Below are 23871 nucleotides of genomic sequence, written 5' to 3' on the forward strand. Positions count from 1 at the left end.
ACCTTAGTATCCCCAAGTGCAAAGTGAGGGGGTTGGGAGGGAAGTGTACTCAATGATCTCTAAAGTCTCACAGCTCAAGGTCTCAGGTAAAACAGCATCCTGGTCCTCACCCCACCGCCTCCCGCGCCCTCCTCCTTCTCTCAGGCCCCGCCTTCCTCCTTCCTCAGGCCCCGCCCCCTTTCCCATCTCCATTGTCGGCAGCGTGAGGCCGTCGCGTTCTGTGTCGTCATCAGACCTCGCCGCCGCTGCCGGCTATTCCTCGGAACCCGCGTGTGGTTGGTTCCTGGTCATTTGAGTCCGTCGGGCTCCGGGAGACGGGCTTAGGTCTTCACTGGTCTGCCTTCCGGCGTGGTGGTCCAGGGCCGGCCCCCGTGGCGTTTGGGCTGCTCCAGAATGGCGATGCTGGCTGAACGTGAGTTCCCCCTGTTCGGGGGCGCCCCTGGGGTTGAGCGGACGCAGGCTCGTGGTCGCGCGGAGGTCCCGGTGTCCACGCGTGGGCGCCCTTGGAAGGCCCCCTGTGTATCCCAGCCCCTCAGTGGTCACGTCACCCTCCCGCCTCGTGGTGGTCTCTGTCACTCCCGTGGCATCTGGGCTCTCCTGTGCTGCGAGCTTTTTAAGTTTAAAAAAGAAAAAGTTACCCAGCCTGACGCCCGAGGCACCTAGTGGATGGAGCTCTGGACCTGGACTCAGGGTGACCTGACTTCAATCCTGCCTCACCCTTACCAGCCTGGTGATCCTGGTCAAGTCACTTAACCCCCTCTCAGCCTCAGTTCTGTCATCTGTAAAATGGGAATAATAGCACCCATCTCCCGGTGTCGTTGTGAATAGAAGTAAAGTGCTTTGCAAACCTCGGAGCACTATGTTAATGCCAGATATAATCGTAACCCTGGTAATAATGGAAAAAGCTGTGGATTTGGGGATGAAAGATCTGGGTTTAAGTCCCAGGTCTGGCATACACCATTCAGTCAGTAATCATTTATTTAGCGCCTCCTATGTGGCAGGCACTATGCTAAACACTGAGGATTCAAAAAATGGTAGAAAACAATCCCTGATTCTGAGCAGTTCACAGTACAATGTGGGGAGACAGCATACAAACAATTATGTACAAACAAGCTATAGACAGGATAAATTGGAGATGATCATTGGAGGGAAGGCACTAGAATTGAGGGAGATTAGAAAGGTGCCCTGTAGAAGGTGGGAATTTAGCTGGTACTTGAAGGAAACCAGGAAATGAAAATGAGATAAAACATTCCATACATGGGGAACTGCCAGTAAAAATGTCCAGAGTTGGGAGATGGGGGTGTCTTTTTCAAGGAACAGCAAATAAGCCAGTGTCATTGGGTCTCAGGGTATGTATTTGGGGGAGCAGTGGTGGGAAAGGTTGTAAGGTGTAAGAAGACTGGAAATGGTAGGGGCAGGTTAGGAAAAGTTTTGAACACTAAACAGAAGATTTTTATATTTTATCCTGGAGGTGATAAGGAGTAAGAAGATGAAATGGTTCAAATGGTGCTTTAGAAAGATCACTTTGACAGCTAAGTGGAAGATGGACAGGAGTGGGGAGAAACTTGTGGCAAGGAGATGCACCAGCAGGATACTGCAATAGTACAGGTGTGAGGTGAAGAGGGCATATACCAGAAGGGAGGTCAGGAGAAAAGGGGGCATATATGAGAGGTATTATGAAGATCAAATCAACAGGCCTTGGCAACAAATTGGATATGGAGTGGAGAAGTGAGACAGTGAGGAGTTTAGGGTGACATCTAGGTTGTGAGCTTGAGTGACTAGGAAAATGGTGGGTGTTAGGAACAGGAGAGAGAGGGAAAGATAATAAGTTTAGCTTTGGAAATATTGAGTTTAAGATATCTATTGGACATCCAGTTCCAGATGTATGAAGGGCAGTTGGAGATTCAAGACTAGAGTCAGCAAAGAGGTTTGGGCTTAAAAAGTAGATTTAAGACATAGAGATAATTGAGTTCATGGGATCTCATGAAATCATCAAGTGAAATAGGTTAGAGGAAAAAGAGAAAATGGCCCCCAGCAAATGATGGGGTGGGGGGGCAGGACAACACAACACCATGGTTAGTAGACATGACCTGTTTGTAAATCTAGCAAAGGAGACTGATGAGGAGCACTCAGATAGGTGGGAGGAGAGCCAGGAGAGAGCAGTGACATGAAAACCTAGAGAGAAGAGAATGTCAAGGAGAAGGCAATGATCATCAACAGTGTCAAAGGCTGCCAAGAGGTCAAGAAAGATGAGGACTGAGAAAAGGCCATTAGATTTGGCAATTAAGAGATCTTTAGTAACTTTGGAGAGAGCAGTTTTGGTTGAATGATGAGGTCTGAAGCCAGACCGTAGAAAGTTAAGAAGAGTGAGAGGAAAGGAAATGGATGGATGCACTTTTTGTAGACAACCTTCTCAAGGAATTTAGCCACAAAAAGGAGAGATGTAGAATGATAAGTAGAGGGGATAGGTGGATCAAGTGAAAGTTTTTTGAGGATAGACAATATATAGTCATGTTTATAGGCAATAGGGAAGCAGTCATTAAACTGGGATAGAGTGAAGATAAGTGAGAGAGAAGGGATGATGAGAGGTATGGTGTGGGTGGTGTGGAGGACCAGGACATCAGGAAGATGATGCCATGACTTGCAGGTGAATTGGATTTAAGTGAGGGAGGGCAGTGCAAAGTCACCAGCCTCACTTTCTCCTCTGGAGTCATCTGGGTCCAGTTGCCATATATAGATCAGAACAACTGGAGATGGCCCAGCGGTAGAGAAGGCAATCTGCTGGAGAAAGTGGAACGGAATGGATTCACTTGTGCAAATAGATGCATTAGCCCTGTCAAGGAAAAGGGCCACCTCTTCATGTGAGACAAGGGTTCATGTGCATACCAGCTACTTGACTGTGGGCAAGTCACTTATACTCTGAGCACATCTCCTACTTTGTAAAGTGAGGTGATGGTACCAGTACTACCTAATCTACAAGGTGGTTGAGAGAAAAATTCTTTGTAAACTAAAAAGTCCTATACAAATGTGAATTGCTCTGGTGAATAAAACCTTACTTTATGTCATGTATGGTTTATCATTTTCTCAAGTTCCACCTTCTAATGATTGATGCCTTTTCTGATCTTCCCTCCCAACTGTCAGCCCTTTCTTCCACCTTGAAATTACTTGATATTACTTGATACTGACATGTGTACATGTTGAATCCCCCAGTCAAATGAAAACTCCTTGAGGGCAGGATTTGTTGATTTGAGAGGGAGATATCCCAGTGTTCCAGATATATCCTGACTATAGCAGAACAGAACTGTTAACTCCGACATTCTGAATGCTGCCTCTCCTTGTGCATCATGGGATAGCTACAAGTTCAGTATGAATCAACAGTGTGATATAGGACTCAAAACCCTAATGCTGTCCCGAGTACCTAGCATAGCAGCCCCGAGGATTTAATGAATGTTTAATGGACCTTTTTTTTAACTGAACCTGTGATTTCATTGGTGTAGGGCAGTCCCAGTGAGAACCTTCCCCTCCACATGCACATCTTAAAAGAATTGCTTGGGAGCACTGGGGGGATGAATGGCTTGCTCAGGGTCAGCTGCCAGGATGTGGCAGAGACAGGAATTGAGCTCAGGGTTTCCTCAAAACTTGTTCTGTACCACTGCCCAGGCCTGCCTTTGTGGTGGTGTAGTGTTGTTCCTCCTTTGTTTCAGAAGAAGACCGATGAGATCACAGGGTGAAGTCTTGACTTTCGAATGAATTGGATTTAAATGAGGCAAAGGTGCACAGTCATCAGCCTCACTTTCTCTTCCTGAGTCATTGAAGTCCTGTAGCAGTCGTACAGAAGTCAAGATGATTGCTTGATAGCCCAGAATGCAGTGGATGACCTTGGCATTGTTGATGCCTGACCAAGCTCTAAGCTCTCCATAGCACCTGCTTCAGCTGCCTTCATGGCTGTTGGAACAAATTGTTCTCATTTGCTCATTTAGCCAGGGGGAGTCTTCACGTGCTTGGGTAGACATCCTTCTAATTCACTATGGGTTTGAGCCTGTCAGTTACCCTCAACTTGTTTTAGCCTGACTGCTGAGACAACGTGACTGGGGTGTTTCACATATTATAGCTTCTTACAGCCACAGATGAGAGTTGGGTGGAGATGGACACCAAAGGTGGATGAGCAGCCCTGAAAAGGGTTCAGCAAGCCCTTACACCAGAGGTGCTAGTTCCCTCAGTGGTGTTAAATAGGATACAATAAAGTGTCTTAATACCGAAAATTTTAGAAAAAATTATTTTTAGGTCAGCCAAGATTTAAGTGCTTACTGTCTGCCAGACACTGTGTTAGGGCTGGGAATTTAAATAAAAGGGAAAAAAAAAATCAGACCTTGCCCTCAAGGAGCTTACATTCTAATAGGGGAAGACAACCCATAAAAGAGAGCCGAAAAAGTGAGGGAGTGGGGGAGGTACTCAGACTTGGGAAAGAATAGTCAGGAACTGGCAGTTGAGGAAAACTGTCGCCAGGTGGCAGTGGTGCCTTTGTTATGACAATGCCACTTGACACTTAGAATCAATCAACATTTACTAAGCACCTACCTTGTGCTAGGCACTGTGTGGAGGAATATAATGCTGAAATTACCAGTTTGAACTTGTAATTACAAATATCACATTTTAATTTCAAGTTGAATTTCTAATTTTTAAGAACATTCAACTCATATTTGACTGTTGCCAATGTATTAGGCCTTGTAATAGTTTATTTATGTGTATATATGTACGTGTGTGTACATATGTATGTGTATGTGTGTCATTTTCTATGACTGAGTTTTACTTTGCAAAACAAGGATGAACAAAGACAACCATTTGATGCAAAAGGTCTTCTCCTGTCCCATCCACAGAAAGATGTTGGAATGGGGTAGAGATAGATCTAGAAAACTCAAAAAATAATTCTAAGTTCTGAACTTAGAAAATAAGGAATGATAGGTTAGAGTACAAGGGAGACTAGGTAACATTTAATGAGGCTATTTTAACCATGATAAACATGTAAAACAAACTTTCAAGAAAAAACACAATTTGGAGAACTTGTTTCTTTGTTACTAAACCTAAACTCTTACTAATCCTTCATCCTTTCACTTTTTCCTTTGAAGTCTCCAAAGAGGTGAGAGTGTTGGCTTTTTTCTCTCACATACCTGACTTGATGCACCTCTGACTTCTCCTGTCTCTGAAGTTACTGTCCCACCTGCCCTTCTACCTCAGTGGCACTCAGAAGGAAAGAGGAGTCAAAGGCCACTCACCAGTTTGACAGTTTTTTTGTTTTTTTGTTTTTTGTTAGGCAGTGGGGTTAAGTGACTTGCCCAGGGTCACGTAGCTAGTAAGTGTCAAGTATTTGGTCTGAGGTTGGATTTGAACTCAGGTCCTCCTGACTTCAGGGTTGGTGCTTTGTCCACTTAGCCATCTAGCTGCCCCTAGTTTGACAGTTTTGCCTAGTGCTGGTTTTACTTGCCTTGGGTTGTGTGTAAATAGATAGCTCTGTGTGGAAGTATTTTTGCCCTGCTTCACTGCATGCTTACTTAACTAGAATATTGGACCTCCTGCCAAATGGACTGAATTGGAAAGATTTTGTATAATAGTGTTTCACGTTTCTATTACATAATTACAGTTACTGTTATATGACGCTTGAAGATTTGTAAAGGACTTTACCCACAGTACCTTATTTTGTGACAGTAGCAGTGCCTCAAATACCATGGATATTATTAGCATCTTCATTTTACAGATTTGGAAACCAAGGCCCAGAGATTTGTTCCTGGTCACACAACTAGTTTCAGAGGAAGAATCTGAAGCCCATCTTCCTGACTCTAAATCCAAAACTGTCATTAGAGTATGCCATGTAATGCTTTTATGTTTCAAGGGTTCTTATATTCTAGTTGTTTTGTCATTGAGACATCCCTATGTGCCAGGCAGGGCCAGCATTAACATTGCTTTATGCAGGAGGAATCTGAAACATAGACAGTGACAGCTATTTCTAGCTTCACCCACCTGCTGTGAAGCTAGAATGGTCAGGTGGCCTGAAACTCCCCAATTCAATCCCAGTGTTCACCCTTGCATATAACTTTTACTTGATACTTTGTTCTTAGATATTTAAAAAAAAAAAAAAGTTCCAGCCTTACTATAGTTTGGTGCTTTATAATTAGCATAAATAAATCTAGATTTTTCTAACATTTAGTATTTTTTAGTCCCGTTTTTGGTGACTGTGTAGCATCTCACCCATCTGGAACAGCCATTTGGCAACCTTTCCTATTCAAAACACAGGCAAGAAATGAGAAGTGTGCAAAAAAAAAAAAGTCCTCTGAAGGACTGTAATTGATGTTTTAAAAGTTTATGCATTGAAAGCTTATGTACTTTATTCGTAGGGAAGTGACTCAAACCCTTATTCAGAGCCTATTTTTATTTTGCACCTAGTTTTAACAAGTTTAGTTATTTGATTTCCAGGCTTACAGCAGGTTAGAAAAACCAAATTGGGACGGGGAGAGAGATATACTGACAGCAGCAGGAAGTCACATCTGACTTCAAGGGAGGAGGCAAATAATAAAGCATAGAGAGAAGAACTCCATGACCATTGCAACCTGGAATCATTTGGTGTTGAAGCAAAACCTTTTTTACAGCTCATTGACTCTGTGTCCTCCCCCCCAACTTCATCACTGTCAAGTAGAACTGCATAGTAACTTATGCTCAAAATGATGACCTACAACCTTCAAGAAAAGGTTTAATTATGTTCAGTATCTCCTGGTAAAGAAGGGGAATGTGCACCACATTTTAGAAAAAATTTCTGTCCAAAGCAAAATGCAAACAGTTTGATGTTTAAAATGCTAAGCCTTCAGCGATCTGGGGAAAACTCGGCTATGCAGAATAACTTATTCCCTAAGAATTCCTAATAATGAGGATATTACTATACATCTTTTCACCAATGATAGCTCTCAGATAGCTAGTACTAAGAATTATATAGTAGCTAGTACCAGGAGTTGTAGTACTAGTCACTGAGGTATCATAATCCGACGCACTAGCAGTATGTTATACATCAGAATAAGTGATGGATAATTACCACAGCACAAACTTACATTGCTTATCCCTTTGATTTTTTTTTTTTTTATTACTGCAGCTCTTCGAAGTCACATTGAGTTTCCTAAAATCTGTGATGGTAAAAATGCTGTCCTGATTCTCTGCTAAGTTACTAAACGTTGCAGGGATATTATAGGGATTATTAGTGAGTTTCTAAAGGTAACATTTTTATGCGTCTTTTTAGAAGAACATAAATGTCATGTAGGCCCTTTTGAATTGCAATGCCATGTGCGCTTATGCGCCTGTCTTCTAAGGAACTCTAGAAAGTGTCTGTGTAATGTTTCACGTTTGTGACCATTCAGTGAGATCGCAGCCATAAATCCGGATGAGGCTTCAGAGGCCGTCCTGTCCGAGAATCTCTTCTGCTCTCTCCCCAACAAGTAGCCATGCAGTCTCTTTTGATGTGAGGAAACCCGTTGCTTCCTGAGGCGGACCCTTCAACTTTATTTGTCTCTTCTTGGTGAGGCAGTAGGGTTAAGTGACTTGCCTAGGGTCACACACGTATCTGAGGTCGTATTTGAACTCAGGCCTTCCTGACTCCAGGGCCAGCGCTCTATACACACCAATTCAACTTTTAGAGCTCTCTGACAGTTAGGAAGATTTCAATTAAGCATTGGTCTGCCTGTCTGTATCTTTTACCCAGAGATCCTAATTCTGCTTTCTGGGGTCAGAGTATAACAAGTCTCATCATTCTATATCTCTGCCCTTTTCAAACAGCTGTCATGTGCTTTGTAAATTTCCTCAGTACCTTCAAATGGTTCTTGTGTAGAATCTTCTCCAGTCCTTTCACGGTCTTTTTAAAAATCCTTTTCTGAACTTTCTGTACCTTGTGTAGTAAAGTATGGTGCTCAGAACAGAGTAGAACATTCCAGATAACAGCCTGCGCAGAGCGGAGCGAAGCGGAGGTGGTAGTGCCTTTACTCTGAATGCCTGCTCTCTAGACCTAGGGTTTTAGTCCATGGTCATTCTGTTGACTCATATTGAACTTGTAGTCCCAAATCTTATTTTACAAGAACTGCTGTCCAGCCACATCTGTATCCCTGAAGCTAATTTAAAAGCAACAAAAACAACAACAACAAAAAAAAAACCAATGCAAACCTTAACATTGAAAATTAGCATATGAGGGAGAGGGTTGAACTAAATGATCTCTAAGGCCCTTTTTGGTTCTAAGTCGATGACCTTGTAACTTGATGACCTTTTTCTTTTTAAAAAATTCAAGTTTTGACCTAGATCCACCTAGTGACTTATCCCTCCTCTCACCAATAGTCTTAGCAGCTGTCCCTAAGGGTGGCTGCTGAACTGTAAGTGCTGAGAGCCAGAAGGTTCCGGTGCATATGCCTCATCTCCCCAATTTGTTGGCAGTGTGTTTGGCTGTGATTGTGAAACTGGGACTAAAATCCAGTTCTTTTGACAAGCCAGTAGTGTTGACATATCTACCCTGTGTTGGAGAGATTTATATTATATTTTACAACTTTATGCTGTATATAGTTACATATCTCACTTAGCATTTCTTTGTTTAGAGATTAAGTTGCTAAAGAGGCACTTTCCATTTTGCTTGTAGCTCGGCGGAAACAGAAATGGTCCGTGGATCCAAGGAACACTGCGTGGAGTAATGATGATTCCAAGTTTGGCCAAAAAATGCTGGAGAAGATGGGATGGTCCAAGGGAAAGGTATTTTAGAAAAAAAGGGGGGGCCTTCAACTATGAAAGCGTGGTTTTTCGTGTTTCCCGAATTCTCCATGTAGTTTCCAAATTGATGTTTCTAAAACATAGATCTGATTACGTGACTTCTCTACTCAACAATTTTCAGTGGCTTGTTATTGCCTCTAGAATGCAATGTAATACAAATTCTTCAGCTTGGCATTTCAAGCCCTTCACAGGCTGTTTCCAACCTTTATTTTGAGACCCTGTTCACACTATTCCCCCCTCCGTTTCACCCCCCCCCCACATACTCTATATTGTAGCCAAACTGGTCTCTTGGACATTCCCTGTACATTACATTCCAGCTCTTCTTTCCATACCTTTGCACAGTCTTACCCCGTGGTTTCAGCACCCTCTCTCCTCACCTCCACTTTTAATCCCTGGCTTCAGGGTTTCATTTAGGGGCCGTCTCCTACATAAGGCACTTCCTTATCTTAGTGCTCCCTTGCCAAAATTTGTAATTACTTATCCATGTGAATGTTTTGTCTTCCCAGTAGAACGTAAGCTCTTTAAAGGTAAGAGATATTTCTTTTTTGTCTTTGTGCCTCCATCCCTAATGCCTGGCATAGTGCCTTGAACATAAGCTTTTAATAAATGTTTACTGAATAGAAGAATATTTTCATAATTTGACTTATAGATGGGTATATTTTTATGTTCTTAGTCATAGATTAAGAACTGATTTTGGACAAGTCACTTAACAACTAGCTCATGAGAATCTTGAAAAAAAAGAAAACTCCCAGGAACAATATAGACAAAATCTAGAGCTTCCGGGTCAAAGAAAAAAATACTTCAAGCAACCAGAAAGAAATAATTCAGGTACTGAGGCATCACAGTCAGGATCACATGTGATTTAGTAGCCTTCATTGTAAAGAAGCAGAGAGCTTGGAATATGATATCCAGAAGACAGACAGACAGACAGACAGACAGACAGACACACACACACACACACACACACACCCCTAAAAATGACTTACTCAGGGGCAGCTAGGTGGTGCAGTGGATAGAACGCTGGCCCTGGAGTCAGGAGGACCTGAGTTCAAGTCTGGCCTCAGACCAGACACTTGATACCTTGACACTTACTAGCTGTGTGACCCTGGGCAAGTCACTTAACCCCAGTTGCCTAGGGAAAAAAAAAAGAATGACTCAGCAAAGCTGAATATAATCTATAATCTTATGGGGGGAAGTGGATCTTTAATGAAATAGAGGACTTTGAAGTATTCCTGTTGAAAAGACCAGACTTGCATAGAAACTTTGAAGAGCAAACATTAATTAAGAAAGAGAATAAACAAATGTAAACTGCTTATATTCTACTCTGGGGTGATAGTACATGTATCCCCTCTGAATCATATCATCATCAGGAGTCATAGAGGGAGTCTAATTAGACTGGAAATAGTTCTGTTTTGATGATCTTAAAAGAAAAATGAAAAGGGAGACAAAGAGGCACACTCTGGGTGGGGAGCAGGAAGGCAAATGTGATTGATTACTGCTGTTGGTCTCAGGAAAACTGGGAAGACTTGTATGAAACGATGTAGAGTGAGGTGATCAGAACAAGGAGAACAATTTATGTAATTACGGCAATGTTGTCAAGACAAATTTTAAGAACTTAAGAACTCTGGTCATTATAATGACCAACCATGGCCAGCTAATTATTCCAGAAGACTAATGATGAAACATGCTACCCACCTCCTGAGAGGCAAAAGACTCAGTGCAAAATGAGAGATTATACATGGATGTATATAATATGCCTGTGTATATATACATATGTACACATGTAGATGCACACATATACATGTGTATGTTTAGATAGATAGGAAGGACAGGGCCAATGTGGAATTTAGTTTTGCTTGACTGTAAACGTGTTTGTAATGGGTTTTGTTTTTCTTTTCTTACTTGAGGCCAAGTTATAAGAGAGAGAGTATTTTTGCTGATTGAAAGAAATAAAATTTAATTTAAAAAAATCTTTTGCTTAGCTCATGGGTTTAAGTCCCTTGAAAGAAAGCATCTGTACCTTTTGGGAATAGTAACTTATTTAGCCTAAACTCCAGTTAAATCTGTGCATATAATTCCCTTCTTAGTATAAGAATGGACCATGTCAACCTCTTCTCAAAACTTAGTGTTGTCCTTAATTACATACCAGAACTTAAATGAACTTAAAGACGGAACAGATACTTGCACTCTTAATGTTATATGTACCTGGTTTCATTCATCTTTTTTGGGTCTTCCCAGAAAATGCATCAAAATAAGTATATGGCATTATTTGTTTTAGGACATTAAGTTATTCTCCTGTGAAAGACAGCATGGTGTAGTGGATAGAGTGCTGGACTTGAAGTCAGAAACATCCAAGTTAAAATTGTGCCTCTAACATTTACTAGCTATGTGACCATTAGCAGGTCCCTTAACCTCTGAGCTTCTGTTTCCTTGTCTATATAGTAGAGATAATACCTGTAGGACTTACCTCACAGAGTTGGTGTAAGGCTTAAAAGAGGTGATGTATGCAAAGTCTTTGCAGACTTAAAAGTTCTGTGTACATGTCAACTGCTCTCATTTATCATTGTTCTCATTATGTGGCAAGCCTGTCATGGATAGAGACCCAGCCTTGGTCAGGGTGAGTCAAGTTCTGCCTCCCACATGCTGGCTGTGTGGCCCTTGGCAAGGCATTTACCCACCCAGGACACCGGGTAACTCTATGACTCTTGGTTGCCTAGAAGTTACTGATCCTTATTGAACAGGGAGTTTTTCTTACCAGGAGTTTGCTTTACCAGTGAAATCTTGGTTCTAGTTTAAAAAAAAAAGAAGCATAATTTCTTAAGTTTATGAAGGATGTTCTCAGGCTGGACAGTTGTCTTGTGAGTTATCAGTTGTTCAGAACATCTTCAGTTGTGATTATTAATTGATGTTAGTGCACAGTGTGAACCCTCTTTATTTTCTGTCTCTGTAGGGTCTAGGGGCTCAGGAGCAAGGAGCCACGGAACATATTAAAGTTCAAGTTAAAAACAACCAGCTTGGGCTGGGAGCCTCAGCAAATCACGAGGTGAGCAGTATTCCTGGTGACGCCAATGTAATGCCTTTCATTAGATAGCTTAGCGGTTATTGATGATCACAGTGTTGTCTTCTGTCCAGTTTATGCATTAACTGCAATTCGTTTTGAATCCTAGTTATTTGCCACCTAAGACATTCTGCATATTCTTCCTCTACTGACCCATAACCCTATTTGATACACACTAAAGCAAAAGAAACTAATTTTAATATCAAACTAAATTTGGAATATGGGTAGCTAGGTGGCTCAGTGAATGGAGCACTGGGCTTAGAATCAGGAAGACTCATCTCCATGAGTTCAAATCTGGCCTCAGTTACTAGCTGTGTGACCCTGGGCATGTCACTTAACTCCATTTGTCTCAGTTCCTCATCTGTAAAATGAGCTGGAGAAAAAAATGGCAAGCCACTTCAGTATCTTTGCTAAGAAAACCCCAAAATGGGGTCACAGAAAGTTGATCATGTTGAAACAACTCAACAACATCAAAATTTAATATTAAATCAAAATCTTAGTAAGAAAAATGGAATTGGGTCTTTTTTCTAGAGAAAAAAATCATTTGAAGGCAAGAGTTATTGTGGCATAGAGGATATAGTATTGGTATTATTGGCATAGAGGATAGAGTATTGGAGTTATTGTCAGGCAGGACTGGGTTCAGATCTTCTCTCTGTAAAACTTACTAGCTATGTGACCATGGTCAAGTCACTCACATCAGTGAGCCTCAGTTTTTTCATCTGTAAAACAAGGATGATAGTAATACCTTTTAGCACCTACTTCGCAAGGGTTGTTGTGAATTTTAATTGAGATGATGCATGTACAGTGCTTTGCAAAGCTCAAAGCACTATATAAAAGTTGCCTTTTGATAACAGATTATTCTGTTACTGTTACCCGTGTTTCTACCCTTCTGCCCAGATCACTGGAAATTGACCTTTTTCATTGTCAGAACACTGTGAGGTCAGTGTGACTGTCTATTGATCTTACCCAAACTGGTGCTAGTCCTGGGTATTTGATAAACTGGCCAAAATATCACTTCTTTGAACACTTTGGAAACATGGCTTCTGTGTCTGAGGATGTTTTTGAGAAGGAGATCTTATAGAGTTATAAGATAAAAACTGTAAACTAGTTAACTGCTGGAAAACAGGATGAGACTTTTCATTGCTGTCCTTGTTGTGTTTGGGGAGGTTACCAAATATCATAATAGGATCATGGATATAGAGCAGAAAGGGTCCTCAGAGATCATCTAATTCAGTCATTTCATTTTACAGATAAAGAAACTGAGGCTCAGAAAGGTGCGAGGTTGCTTGTCTAAGGGGCCCCTCACCCGGTAGGTAGTGGACACAGATTTGAACCCAAGTCTCATGCCTCCACATTTGTTGCTGTTTCCATTGCCCTACACCAGTTAGTCTTCCACCTTAAATTTGTCAGTCAGTGACATCTGGTGGGAAGTTTTTATGAAAGTTCCTGGAGATAGGCTAAATTCCTTACATTGGTTACTTATATCGCTTATGACAATGTGATTAGACCAGAGTAGAAAAACTGAGATTATTGTAGTTGGAGTCTTGAGTCATCCAGGAACATCTTTCTGTTTAAAAGAAGAGACACCCGTTCCCCTGAATTAGCTTGGGTAAGTAATTTTGAGTGTTTGTGACCATGAGCAAGTTAGTGCTTTTATTTCCTAATAAGCAAAATGAAGATAATTCCTGCATTACTTTCCTCAAAGGCTTCTGATTAAGATCAGATAATATGTGTGAATACTTTATGTACAATCAAGCACTAAATGTTAGCTCTTGTCATCATTGTCATTAGTACAATTTTACATCGATAGTACCGTGAGATTCCCTTTGAGCGGGATCATTCCTTACACATTGTGTCATGTTTACAGGACAACTGGCTGGCTCCCCAAGAGGAATTTAATCAACTTCTTGCTGAATTGAACAGTTGTCATGGACAAGAAGAAAAAGGTATGGAGTCTAGTCTCTGCCTCTAGACACAGAATTCGTAAGACAGATTCTATCTTAATTCTATTGACATTTGTACACGTTAATTCTAATGATAGTTGCTCTTAGAAATATTTTAGTTCCTTGATGAACTCTGAATGTAGATTGAAGCATATTTTTTTACTTTATTTTTCTCAGTTTTATTTGTAAATGTGTTTTCTCTTGTAATATGGCTAATATGGAAATGTATTACATGACTTCATGTGTGTAATTGGTGTCAGATTGCTTGCCTTTTCAAGGAGTGGGAGAGAGATGGGAGGGAAAGAATTTGGAACTCAGAATTTTAAAAAATGAATGTTAAAATTTTTAACTGAAATTGGGAAATAATGAAATAATTAAAAAATATATTTTAAAAAACTGAAAAAGAGAACTCTGGGGAAGAAGTATTTTAGTTCTTCTGTACCTGAGAATCAGCTTTTGTTTAAACCCAAAAGAATTTTCCACACGGTAATGCAAATAAGCAAGCCTAGTTTTGCAAACAGATTCACAAAAAGTTGAATCAGTATTAGAAGGGAGATGAACGAGAAATAATATACTGGTTTTTCTAGTGAAAACAGGAATGTGAACAAAAAGTTACACATTTAAAAAATGCAAACAAGCCACAAAGCAGAAAATAGAAACTTGACATCATAAACTTGTGGCTAGTAAAAATTTTGTAGAAAAGTGTTACAGATTATTAAACATTAGGTAGAGAGTAGGAGACTGGGTGAAAAATGTTGCCTGAACTGTCAAATGACACTGAGTTGCTGTCCCTGAAAGTTCTTTGTTATGACTGAGGCTCTTGTTGGAGCTTGGGTGAGTGGGGTTATCTATTGAAATGGCTAATGTGAAAACAAAACTTTGCAGCCTCAAATCAGGCCCTGGAGAGTAGGAATTGCTTTTTGTTTTTGTATCCCTAGCACACAGTGCCTTCTATGTAGTAGATGCTTAATAAATATAGTACTTGTTGACTGAGTGATTGATAATATCAGTTGGAAATGAGTTCTTCATTAGGAGTCAAATTATTGTGGTATAGTAGAATTTTGTTGTAGCTTCATTGCTAGACATTAGAGATGAATAAAACCTCATCTTGGTTCTCTGTGTAGTTAATTAGTTAGTGAAGAACTAGTCTAAAACCCACTAAGAAAAAAACCATGCCATCTAACACTATCTTCCTCAGAGTCTTTGGATCATTTGTGTGTTGTTGGGTTTATCTTTCTGGTTTTACATTTACTTTTTTTTTAATTTATTTTATCCTCAGTTCACAGAACAAAACAAGCATTTCCATAACATGGTAAATAGAAAAGATGATTGCACATGAAACTGCAAATCTACCATGTACAACTTGCTATTATCTCCAAATATGCAACAAAGTTATCATTTTTCCCTTTTTTTTTTTTTTTTTTTGGTTAGGCATTGGGGTTAAGTGACTTACCCAGGGTCACACAGCTAGTAGGTATTATGTGTCTGAGGCCAGATTTGAACTCAGTACCTCCTTACTCCAGGTCTGGTGCTCTATCCAATGCACCACCCAGCTGCCCCCATTTTTCCCTTTTTTTTCCCCTTTTTTTCTGTTTTCTCCTCCAAGCCCTAGAAATGGCTACTATTAGACATAAATAAGCATATATATGTAAAATTATTCTGCACATATTTCTGTTTGTCAGTTCTTTCTCTGGATGCATCTTTCTTCATATGGCTTTTATTTCTAAAATATTAAAAATGAGGGGTTTTTATGGAGGTAGTTTGGGAATTTGGGTGGGCGTTTCTGGTGGGATTATTTGGAGAGCAAGCATAACCACAGCTGAAAGGAAGTTTCATGGCAGATAATCGTGAAGAGCGTAGGCTCTCCCTAGTGATCTTTACCCTTAAAGTAGCACAAAATTCAGTAGTTTTTTAAAGTGTCATTGAGCATAGCTTGCCCAAAGACCAAGTAGAAGAAAGATTCCTTATAGATGCTGAGATTTTTCAGGTGCTCCTGTTTGTAGATAATATTGTACTGATTTCCTTAAGCCCCAGAATGGTGCATAGTCTCAATGAAAGCTAAAGTCAGTCAGATAAGATCGGGTCAGTAATTCAGACAGGGAAAGAAAAAATCTTTTGGCTGAATTATACAAGTGCATGTTTCAGAACATATTCTGAACAGTGCTTCCCAATATTTTTTTCCTACAGACCCCTTTCAACAACAACAAAAATGTGTTCTGAATCCTCAAGGTCATTTATTATATTACTCATAATATTTTTTTTAGGCTTATACATTAAGTACTTAAACTAAGCAGTGTTCATTTTTTCTCCCCATTATATAATTACTTAATACAAAATTTTTTTCTACCTATGATTATGAAAACTCTTAAGTATAAAATTAATTGTAAAATTATTATGAATATTTTGTGTGAGACATTCTATAAGAATTTTGAAAAGTAATCCAGCTAGTATTTTGAAAAGTAATCCAGCCACAGGGCTGGATTAGGTGGTACAGTGGATAGAACACCAGGCCTGGTGTCAGGACGGCCCGAGTTCAAATCTGCTGTCAGAGACTTACTATGTCACTTAATCCTATTTGCCTCCATTTCCTCATCTGAAAAATGAGCTGGACAGGGAAATGACAAATCACTCCAGTATCTTTGCCAAGAAAACCTTCATTGGGATCCCAAAGAGTCGGGCACGACTGAAACAACGGAACAACAATCCAACATGACCTCAAGCAGCAAGGCTTGCAAGATTTCATGTTACATTTGTTTTATAAATTTTGTTTAACGTAAATAATGTTTTAAATTCAATCAGTTACAACTTGGAAGGTATTTTAGATAATATGATAATCCTATAAATGCAGTTTCTGTGTTGGACTTTCATTTTGCAATATTTGGCTAAGCACCAGACAGTCTTACATCTGTTTCAGTGTTGAGTTTGTTTTTACATTTTGACTTAAAATAAGAATAAAGTAAAAATGTGTGCTCACATATGTAGTGGAAAATGGTAGAATTTTATTACCTTTCTTGGGGAGAAATGGAAATTAATTTTTATTTTTAGTCATCTAGTCATCAACAAGAATGAATAGCTAGTGACAATATAAAATATTTACATTTCTACTAGCTAATGACAAGTGCCAAAATGTTAAATGTACTTAAACTTCAGTTACATATATTGCCTTATTTTTAACAATGCTTAGATATCCTTTGTAAAGAAAGAATCTCTTTGGACTTGCTTTTTGTCTTTTCTAACACTGGCACGCTGGCTGTACTCTCAAAGAAATTCTATTGAATAAACTGGCCATCGTTGCCATCAGTTTATTTGAAAATCTGTCAGAAGAATAGTAACAAAAGTGAAGGATAAGTTTAAATTGGAAAACAGCTTTAATACTGCAGTGAGAAGCATATTGAGACATTTTTTTTGGATGACTCCAATGTGAGAATTTGCTTTACTTGACACAACCTTTTTGTAACAGGGGTTTTGTTTTTCTTTTTTTGGAGGGGGGGAAGGAGAGAAAGTAAATTTTTGTTAATTAAAATTTTTTTAATTAAAAAAAAAGCCCTTTATAAACCTGTCCCAGTCTACCTTTCCAGCCATATATATATACCCCTTCCTTCACTCTGAATTCTAGCCCAAAACACATCTTCTTGCTTTTCCTCACAACTAAGACTTGAGAGAAGTGAAATAATTTGCACTAATTATACAGGTACTAAGTGGCAGTGCCAGGACAGGGCAATTAGTCTTCTGAATCCAGATACCCACACATTGGGCAATTTCCTCTGATTTGCATTGGTTTTATTAGTTTCAGAGCATTTTTACCAAAATAATCTCATTTTCTTTTTCATAATCTTGTAAAGTTTAGAGTCGGCGGAAATACCTTGAGTTTATACATGAGGAAACTGCAGCTCACAAAGAGTAAATAATCTGCCCAAGTTCATGCAGTTACTAAGTGACAGGAACAGGAACTTGACCCTCAGCTTCCTCACTTTATATGCCTGTATGAGGATTTTTGTTTTGTTTTTTAAGGAAAAGGGCTTCGTTGGATGGCATCAAAAGCTAGGCCGGGACATGCTTGTAATTATTGGGTACAATTACAGCATTAAATCTAGCCACAAGAAAATTTACGACAATGCTGTTTGTGAAAGTGAAGCTACAAGCAGGAGGGAAGAACTGGTGCTACTTTTGCATTTTCAGGAAGAGCTTACATTTAGGGGTAGAGATATTTCATAGAAATTAGATGTAGGTCTGTGGATTTGAATTTGTATATTTGTTACAGCCAAGATCTATTTGGGTAGATATCTATTAATCTCAGTATTATCTATAGTCATGTTGTAAAGACTAGTCATTTGTTGGCTTAAGAAATTCCTTTTGCCTTACTGAGAACTGTCCTCTTGGGATATGATTGACTGGGAATGATCTTCTACTGAATAAGGCAAAGGGTGAATTAGTCACACAGTAAAATTAAGCATGTTATCTCATACCTGAGAGAATAACGTCTTGCATAAATTAGAAAAATCCTCTGTTTACATTAATGATTATAAGTTATTGCAAAAAGTGTAAATGTCATGGGGATTCTATGTGGCTTTTGCCAGTCACTTTTTAGGTTTTGACTGCAAATCCAGATCTCGATAGTTTGATACACAGCCACCAGGTAAAGAGTAAACATTTTGGTTAAACCCTGGTGCTCAGACGTTTAGGCTTCCTAGGCAGGTAACGGAGTCAAAGTACGTACTTTTCTTCCCAATTTTTTAATACAAAAATAACATTTTTTTTAATTAAAGTAACTGAGCAGAAATATTTATTAGTCATTATTTTGTAAAATACCAGTTAGAGCAAGTTTAAAGATGTACAAATAAATAGGTACAAATGAACTCTAATCTAGAAATTTTCAACTATTATCAATTCAGTTACTCTGACCATCATTCTTTGTCAAAACTTTTCTAACTCAGGCTATGCTTTTTTTGCCTTCTTCAAGGGTTCAAGACCCTGACATAATTCTAGCCTTTATCATAACTCTGATAACTTTTCTTTTTCATTATTTTTAAAAATTTATCCTAATCACTGCAGAAGAAAATGCCAGACTCCTTTGTATTTACAAATATTTAGCAGAAATGTGCTTTTTGTGCTCCCTTGTTTTCCCCTTTTTCTTTGTGACTCCTCAAAAAGAGGAAAAAATGTAGTGCAAGATCATGGTGATGGAGTTGAAAGTTTCATCAGAAGGTATGAGGCCAGTATTCTCATCTTACAGAGAAGCTTCAGAGGTAGGATTGACTCCAGAGTCAAAGCTCTCTCTCCACATTATTCCAACACAGTGCTCATGTTTCTTTAACACTCATTGGGCCAGCCATTCACAGGGGCTTTACTATCCAGCTTCACTATCCAACCCTAAGCTTTCTCCTTTCTATCTGGTATCCAGAAATTTGCATATAATTAACAAGGGCCTCTCCTCCTTTCCGCAAACCCTTCTTTGTTTTTGGCATTAAGTAGATATGACTATTCACTTTCAAAGGTTTTTCACAAAATTTTTTTCAAAAATGTAACTTTTTAGACACATCCAAATGAAGCATAAAAAAACTTTGAAAGTAACACTAAAATCTCTTTTTTTACCCAGGTTACTGAATTTCCTTATATTTACTTGTTCCCTATTAAGGGACTAACATCAAATTACAAGTTTGTTTTTTAAGCAAATTATGCGACAAAACTTGCTTTCCTGGGTAATGTCTATCCAAGTCAGAAGACAGTAAGTAACAAATTCATGAATGAGGGACATGATTAAATATAACTTGGATTTACATAGCATATCATGTTTATAAAGTGCTTCTCAAACATTCTCTCATTTTCTCCCCTCTGAGGTAGGTAGTGTAAGTAATATTCCTTACATTTTATAGCCAGGGAAACCCAGGCGCAGTCAGTTACTTACCCACGGTTAAACAATAAATAACCAATCCAGGACTTCTGCTTTATCCTAGGCCAAGTTGCCTCTCAAGCATATTTTATATTACCTAGGAAAGTTCTAGTCCCAGTTCCCAAGATAGTTGAGGGTTCTCCAAGGGAGGTATCATGCTTCTGACTTGCAGAATCACAGTAACGATGGAGGATGACAGAACCATTAGGAGGGACTGGCCCTATCTCTTGACTTTTTCCCTGAGTAAGACTGTTTTAGCAGTTAAACAACCAATTGAAAGGTGCAGAGAGCACAAATACCACTGTACTTATTGTTTGTTGACTATTAAAAAAGACATCAGGGAGCAAAATGAATCCTTAAATATTCTCCTTTAACAAGATATTTGCTCATATTTGAAATACCATTGTCTTAGTGGTGCAAAATATGCACACATTTGGAACAGCTTGTACTCTCCTTGATTAACTCCCACTATCTTCCAGATGAGAGGTGCTTGTTTGGACTAAAATAAGACAAGGAGATCCCCTCTGGTCTGGTCTAAACGTAGGTCTGTTCTTGAGGACCCTCTGAAAGGTAGGGAGGTCTCCAGGGCATAGGAAGCTAAGACTGTGTAGCATCTTTCAGATTTCCGAGGTTCTCTTTGTCCTGTGCCAGAAAACAGACCATTGTGGATGTTAGAGTTTGAAAGGGGGAACACATGTTCAATTTAATAAGCATTTGTGAAACACTTAACTATGAGGCACACTGCTGGGTGCTGAGGATGCAAAGACAAACAGGTCATACTTTCATGGAACAAATGTGGATATAGTTTCCCCACATCAAGGATTGATATTCTGCTTTCTCTTCGTTGGGAGTAAATATTCCTTGTTATGTCCTAGTGTCCATTTTAGTTTTTTTTTTCCCCATAAACCAAAAAAATATCACCAGCTTGGTTTTACATCTGGGTGGATAGCTTTACCTAGAGCATGAAGTTCTATGTCAGTGCCACAAGAGGTGCTCACTCCATGTTGCCATCAGTTCTGTGTGACCATCTCATAGGATTATGTATTTAGGGCTAGGAGAAACCTCAGAGGGGGTCTAGGCCTGGCCTCCCATTTCACAAGTAAGGAAACAGGCCCAGGGAGGCTAAGGGACTTGCTGGAGGTCACACGGAGAGTCCAGGATCCAAACCTAGGATCTGTACCTCCAAAGCCAGAACCTTTCCCCTCTGCCAAGCTTCAGTACAGTTCAGGATGGTTCATGTAACATGTAACTAATAGTTGGCCAAGTCTTCCTTTAAGAGAAATTTTGGCGAAGGTAAACTGTTATATTGATTTTGAATATGCAAATGTTTGTAAAAAATTAGGTCTACTTATTAACACTATTGAGAACAAAAATATAGGTTGCAAAAGCAGTCTCATGAAATAATTTGCATCAAAAAAATTTTTAAGCAAAACAGGCTGATAGAGAGATTAGGACTGAAAGAACAATGCATAGCAGAAAAGTCTCGGCTCTGGAGTTAGGGAACAGTGGGGAAGGCTCTGCAGCTTCTGCCCATAAAACTGAATCACTCTTCTAATCATACACTGCTCTTGCACGTTGAGGGCAGCCCATGAGGTACCATTTCCCTCTGATTCTACCAAGATACTGGCTTTAGGCTAGCTGGCCTCCATAACTGTCACTGTCTGTGGGACACAAACGAAGTAGTGGTGGTATACCTATACAGTAGAGAGAAACCTAACCAAAAGTGAGGGCTGTGTCTCCTGAGTGACACTGGACAATAAAAAAACAAAAAGCAACTGGTAGGACTAAGTGTCAGAGATAGGGTTCAGAGGGAACCCATGCTAAGACTGGTTGTCAAAGCCCTCAGGATCACACTGCGTGCTTACTTCCTGATTGTGTGACAGTAGACTCTATATTATGCTTTATTCCCATTTTAAAATAGGTTTCTGATGTCTGGAATTTTACTAGGAACTAAGAATGAACACAGTCCATATAGCAAAGTATATCCTGGCCTCTGAATTGGAAATCACTTGTCAAAATTGAAGATCAAAGAAACTGAATAGCTTCTTGATAATTAATGCTTATTAATAATTAATGGTATATTAATTCTGTTATTGAATCCTGGTATGCCATTAAAAGCTAAGAGACTGTAGGCTTCTATGGTACTATTTGATTGACCAAAAAAAAAAAAGTAATAAAAAAATTCATAGTTGGAATGCCTTTGTAAAATTTTGAGCCAATTGTTCCTGGGAACCGAATGTAAAAAATTTTGAGATTACTGAATAAGAATTCATTATACATCTTATTGGATGGGTTCTAAGAAACTATTACTTATGTTTCTGCCCCTTACTCTGTGTCTAGCTTTGTGATTTTTAAAACTAAAGCTAATTGCATATAGGTCCCTGAATAAAGGACCCTTACTCCTCTTTCCCCCTCCTTTCTAACACCAAATCTATATTTTTTATAAGGCAGAACTTAAGAGATTTCAGTCTTTTTCAGAAGAGACAGATAATCATTTTCTGCTAGCTAATACTTTTTATAATATACTTTCTGAGACTTTCTGTTTCTTGGTAATTATACTATCTAGACTTTAAACCAAGGTTGTTTTTGAATGAAGTTGTAAGATTACATTGAGAGACGACATGCAGCTTAGTTTATAGCTGAGGTGTAAAAGTTGTGAAGTGATTAATAATCTGTAAGATTTATCTAGGACCCAACTTTGTTATTTACATTTATGGATATTTATGAAGAATAGTCCATATGGTAAGTAAATATCCCAGGAATAGCAGGAACCAATGAGTTCTGGTGCTAGACTTGCCAATAATTTGCTTTGGTACTCTGGATGAGGAACAGCCTTCCTTTGCCACATTTCTTTTTTTTTTTTAAAGGCTTAATTGTGCATACCACAGTAACTTTATAAGTTTCTAAAGGACAAAGACTACTTTAAGTACTTTCTTTACATTGTCCATTACAAACCACCAATATTAATTGATAATAATATAATAGCACTTATAAATTCTAATGTTCTTAAAAGTTTTATGTGAATGAGATTATATAACTTAATAGAGATGGTGATCATTGAACCTTTCTATCTTTATTTTAGATTTTTCGGGTAACAAGGAGAAAAAATTCTTTAGCCTTGAAGAGAAGTCGAAGTCCTCAAAAAGACGTGTTCACTATACAAAATTTACAAAGGGTAAGAATAAACATCTTGTTTCATTGATGACAACGTATAATTATCTGAACTTAACAGGATTGTTGTGGATGGCTTGGAAAGTCTGTGACAAAGTAAGATATAGTTCTGGGTACTTCTTTTTGGGCAAAGACATTGACAATTTGAAATAGTCCAGGACGGGGCAGCCAGAATAGTGAGAAGACTAAAAGCCGTGTCATTTGTTAAAGGAACTGGTAAAATATAGTCTAGAAAAGAGAAGACTTAAGGGGGTGAGGGATGGAATGATAGCTGTTTTAAGACTTTGAAGAGCTATCCTATAAAGGTGAGGTTAGGCTTTCTGTTCTACTTGGCCCCAGAAGATGGACATAAAAACAATAAGTCAAAGGAGAGCCAGGTTTTATCTACATACGGAAAATCTTCCTAAAATAGTTAAAACTAGGCTGCTTTGGATTCTCCATCACTGGAGGGCTTGGGTATAGGGGAGGTGTTAGGGCTGTTGCAGATGGAATTTCTGTTCAGCTAGGGTTGACCTAGGTGACCTCTGATGTTCATTTTATGATTCTGATAGGATTTAAGAGTCTTTCTCTTAGTCTGTTGATGTAAGTGAGTGATCTTGTTCACACAGGTCACAAAATAATGGAAGATGAAATCTTGGCTTCATTCTATTTCATTCCATTTATTTATTTTTTAGAAATGAATAATTTTATTAGATCAATCTGACTTGCCCAGGGTCACACAGATAGTAAGTCTCAAGTGTCTGGTCTGAGACTGGATTTGAACTCAGGTCCTCCTGACTCCAGGGCCGGTGCTCTATCCACTTCTCATCTAGCTTCCCCTATTAGAGCAATCTTAGAGGAACAAACAAGTCATTAAAAAAAATTAGGGGGTGAGAAGACTTGATCTAGATTGTTTCACAGTGGCATTCTTTCAAACATTCAAAGAATCCATATGTTCCACACATAGATTATTTATAAATATTAATAAAGATTGGAAAATTACCCAGTACCTTTCATGAGGCAAATGTGGTACCAATTGTAAAATC

At 39.0% G+C, this 23871-nt stretch overlaps 1 protein-coding gene across 1 annotated transcript in view; it reads left to right on the forward strand.

Annotated features, from left to right (window-relative positions):
- The first annotated feature begins 226 nt into the window (after positions 1 to 226).
- PINX1 (PIN2 (TERF1) interacting telomerase inhibitor 1) overlaps positions 227 to 23871 on the forward strand; it is a 97085-nt gene continuing 73440 nt past the window's right edge. Inside the window, exons 1-5 of the mRNA XM_027853777.1 lie at positions 227 to 412; positions 8657 to 8766; positions 11735 to 11827; positions 13710 to 13788; positions 22758 to 22850. Of these exons, the coding sequence (XP_027709578.1) occupies positions 394 to 412; positions 8657 to 8766; positions 11735 to 11827; positions 13710 to 13788; positions 22758 to 22850 (394 nt within the window). The 5' untranslated portion in view covers positions 227 to 393. The remainder of the gene's footprint in view (positions 413 to 8656; positions 8767 to 11734; positions 11828 to 13709; positions 13789 to 22757; positions 22851 to 23871) is intronic.

The sequence above is a fragment of the Vombatus ursinus genome, unplaced genomic scaffold, assembly GCF_900497805.2.
Source record: "Vombatus ursinus unplaced genomic scaffold, bare-nosed wombat genome assembly UNPS02010219.1, whole genome shotgun sequence".
NCBI classification, from domain to species: domain Eukaryota; kingdom Metazoa; phylum Chordata; class Mammalia; order Diprotodontia; family Vombatidae; genus Vombatus; species Vombatus ursinus.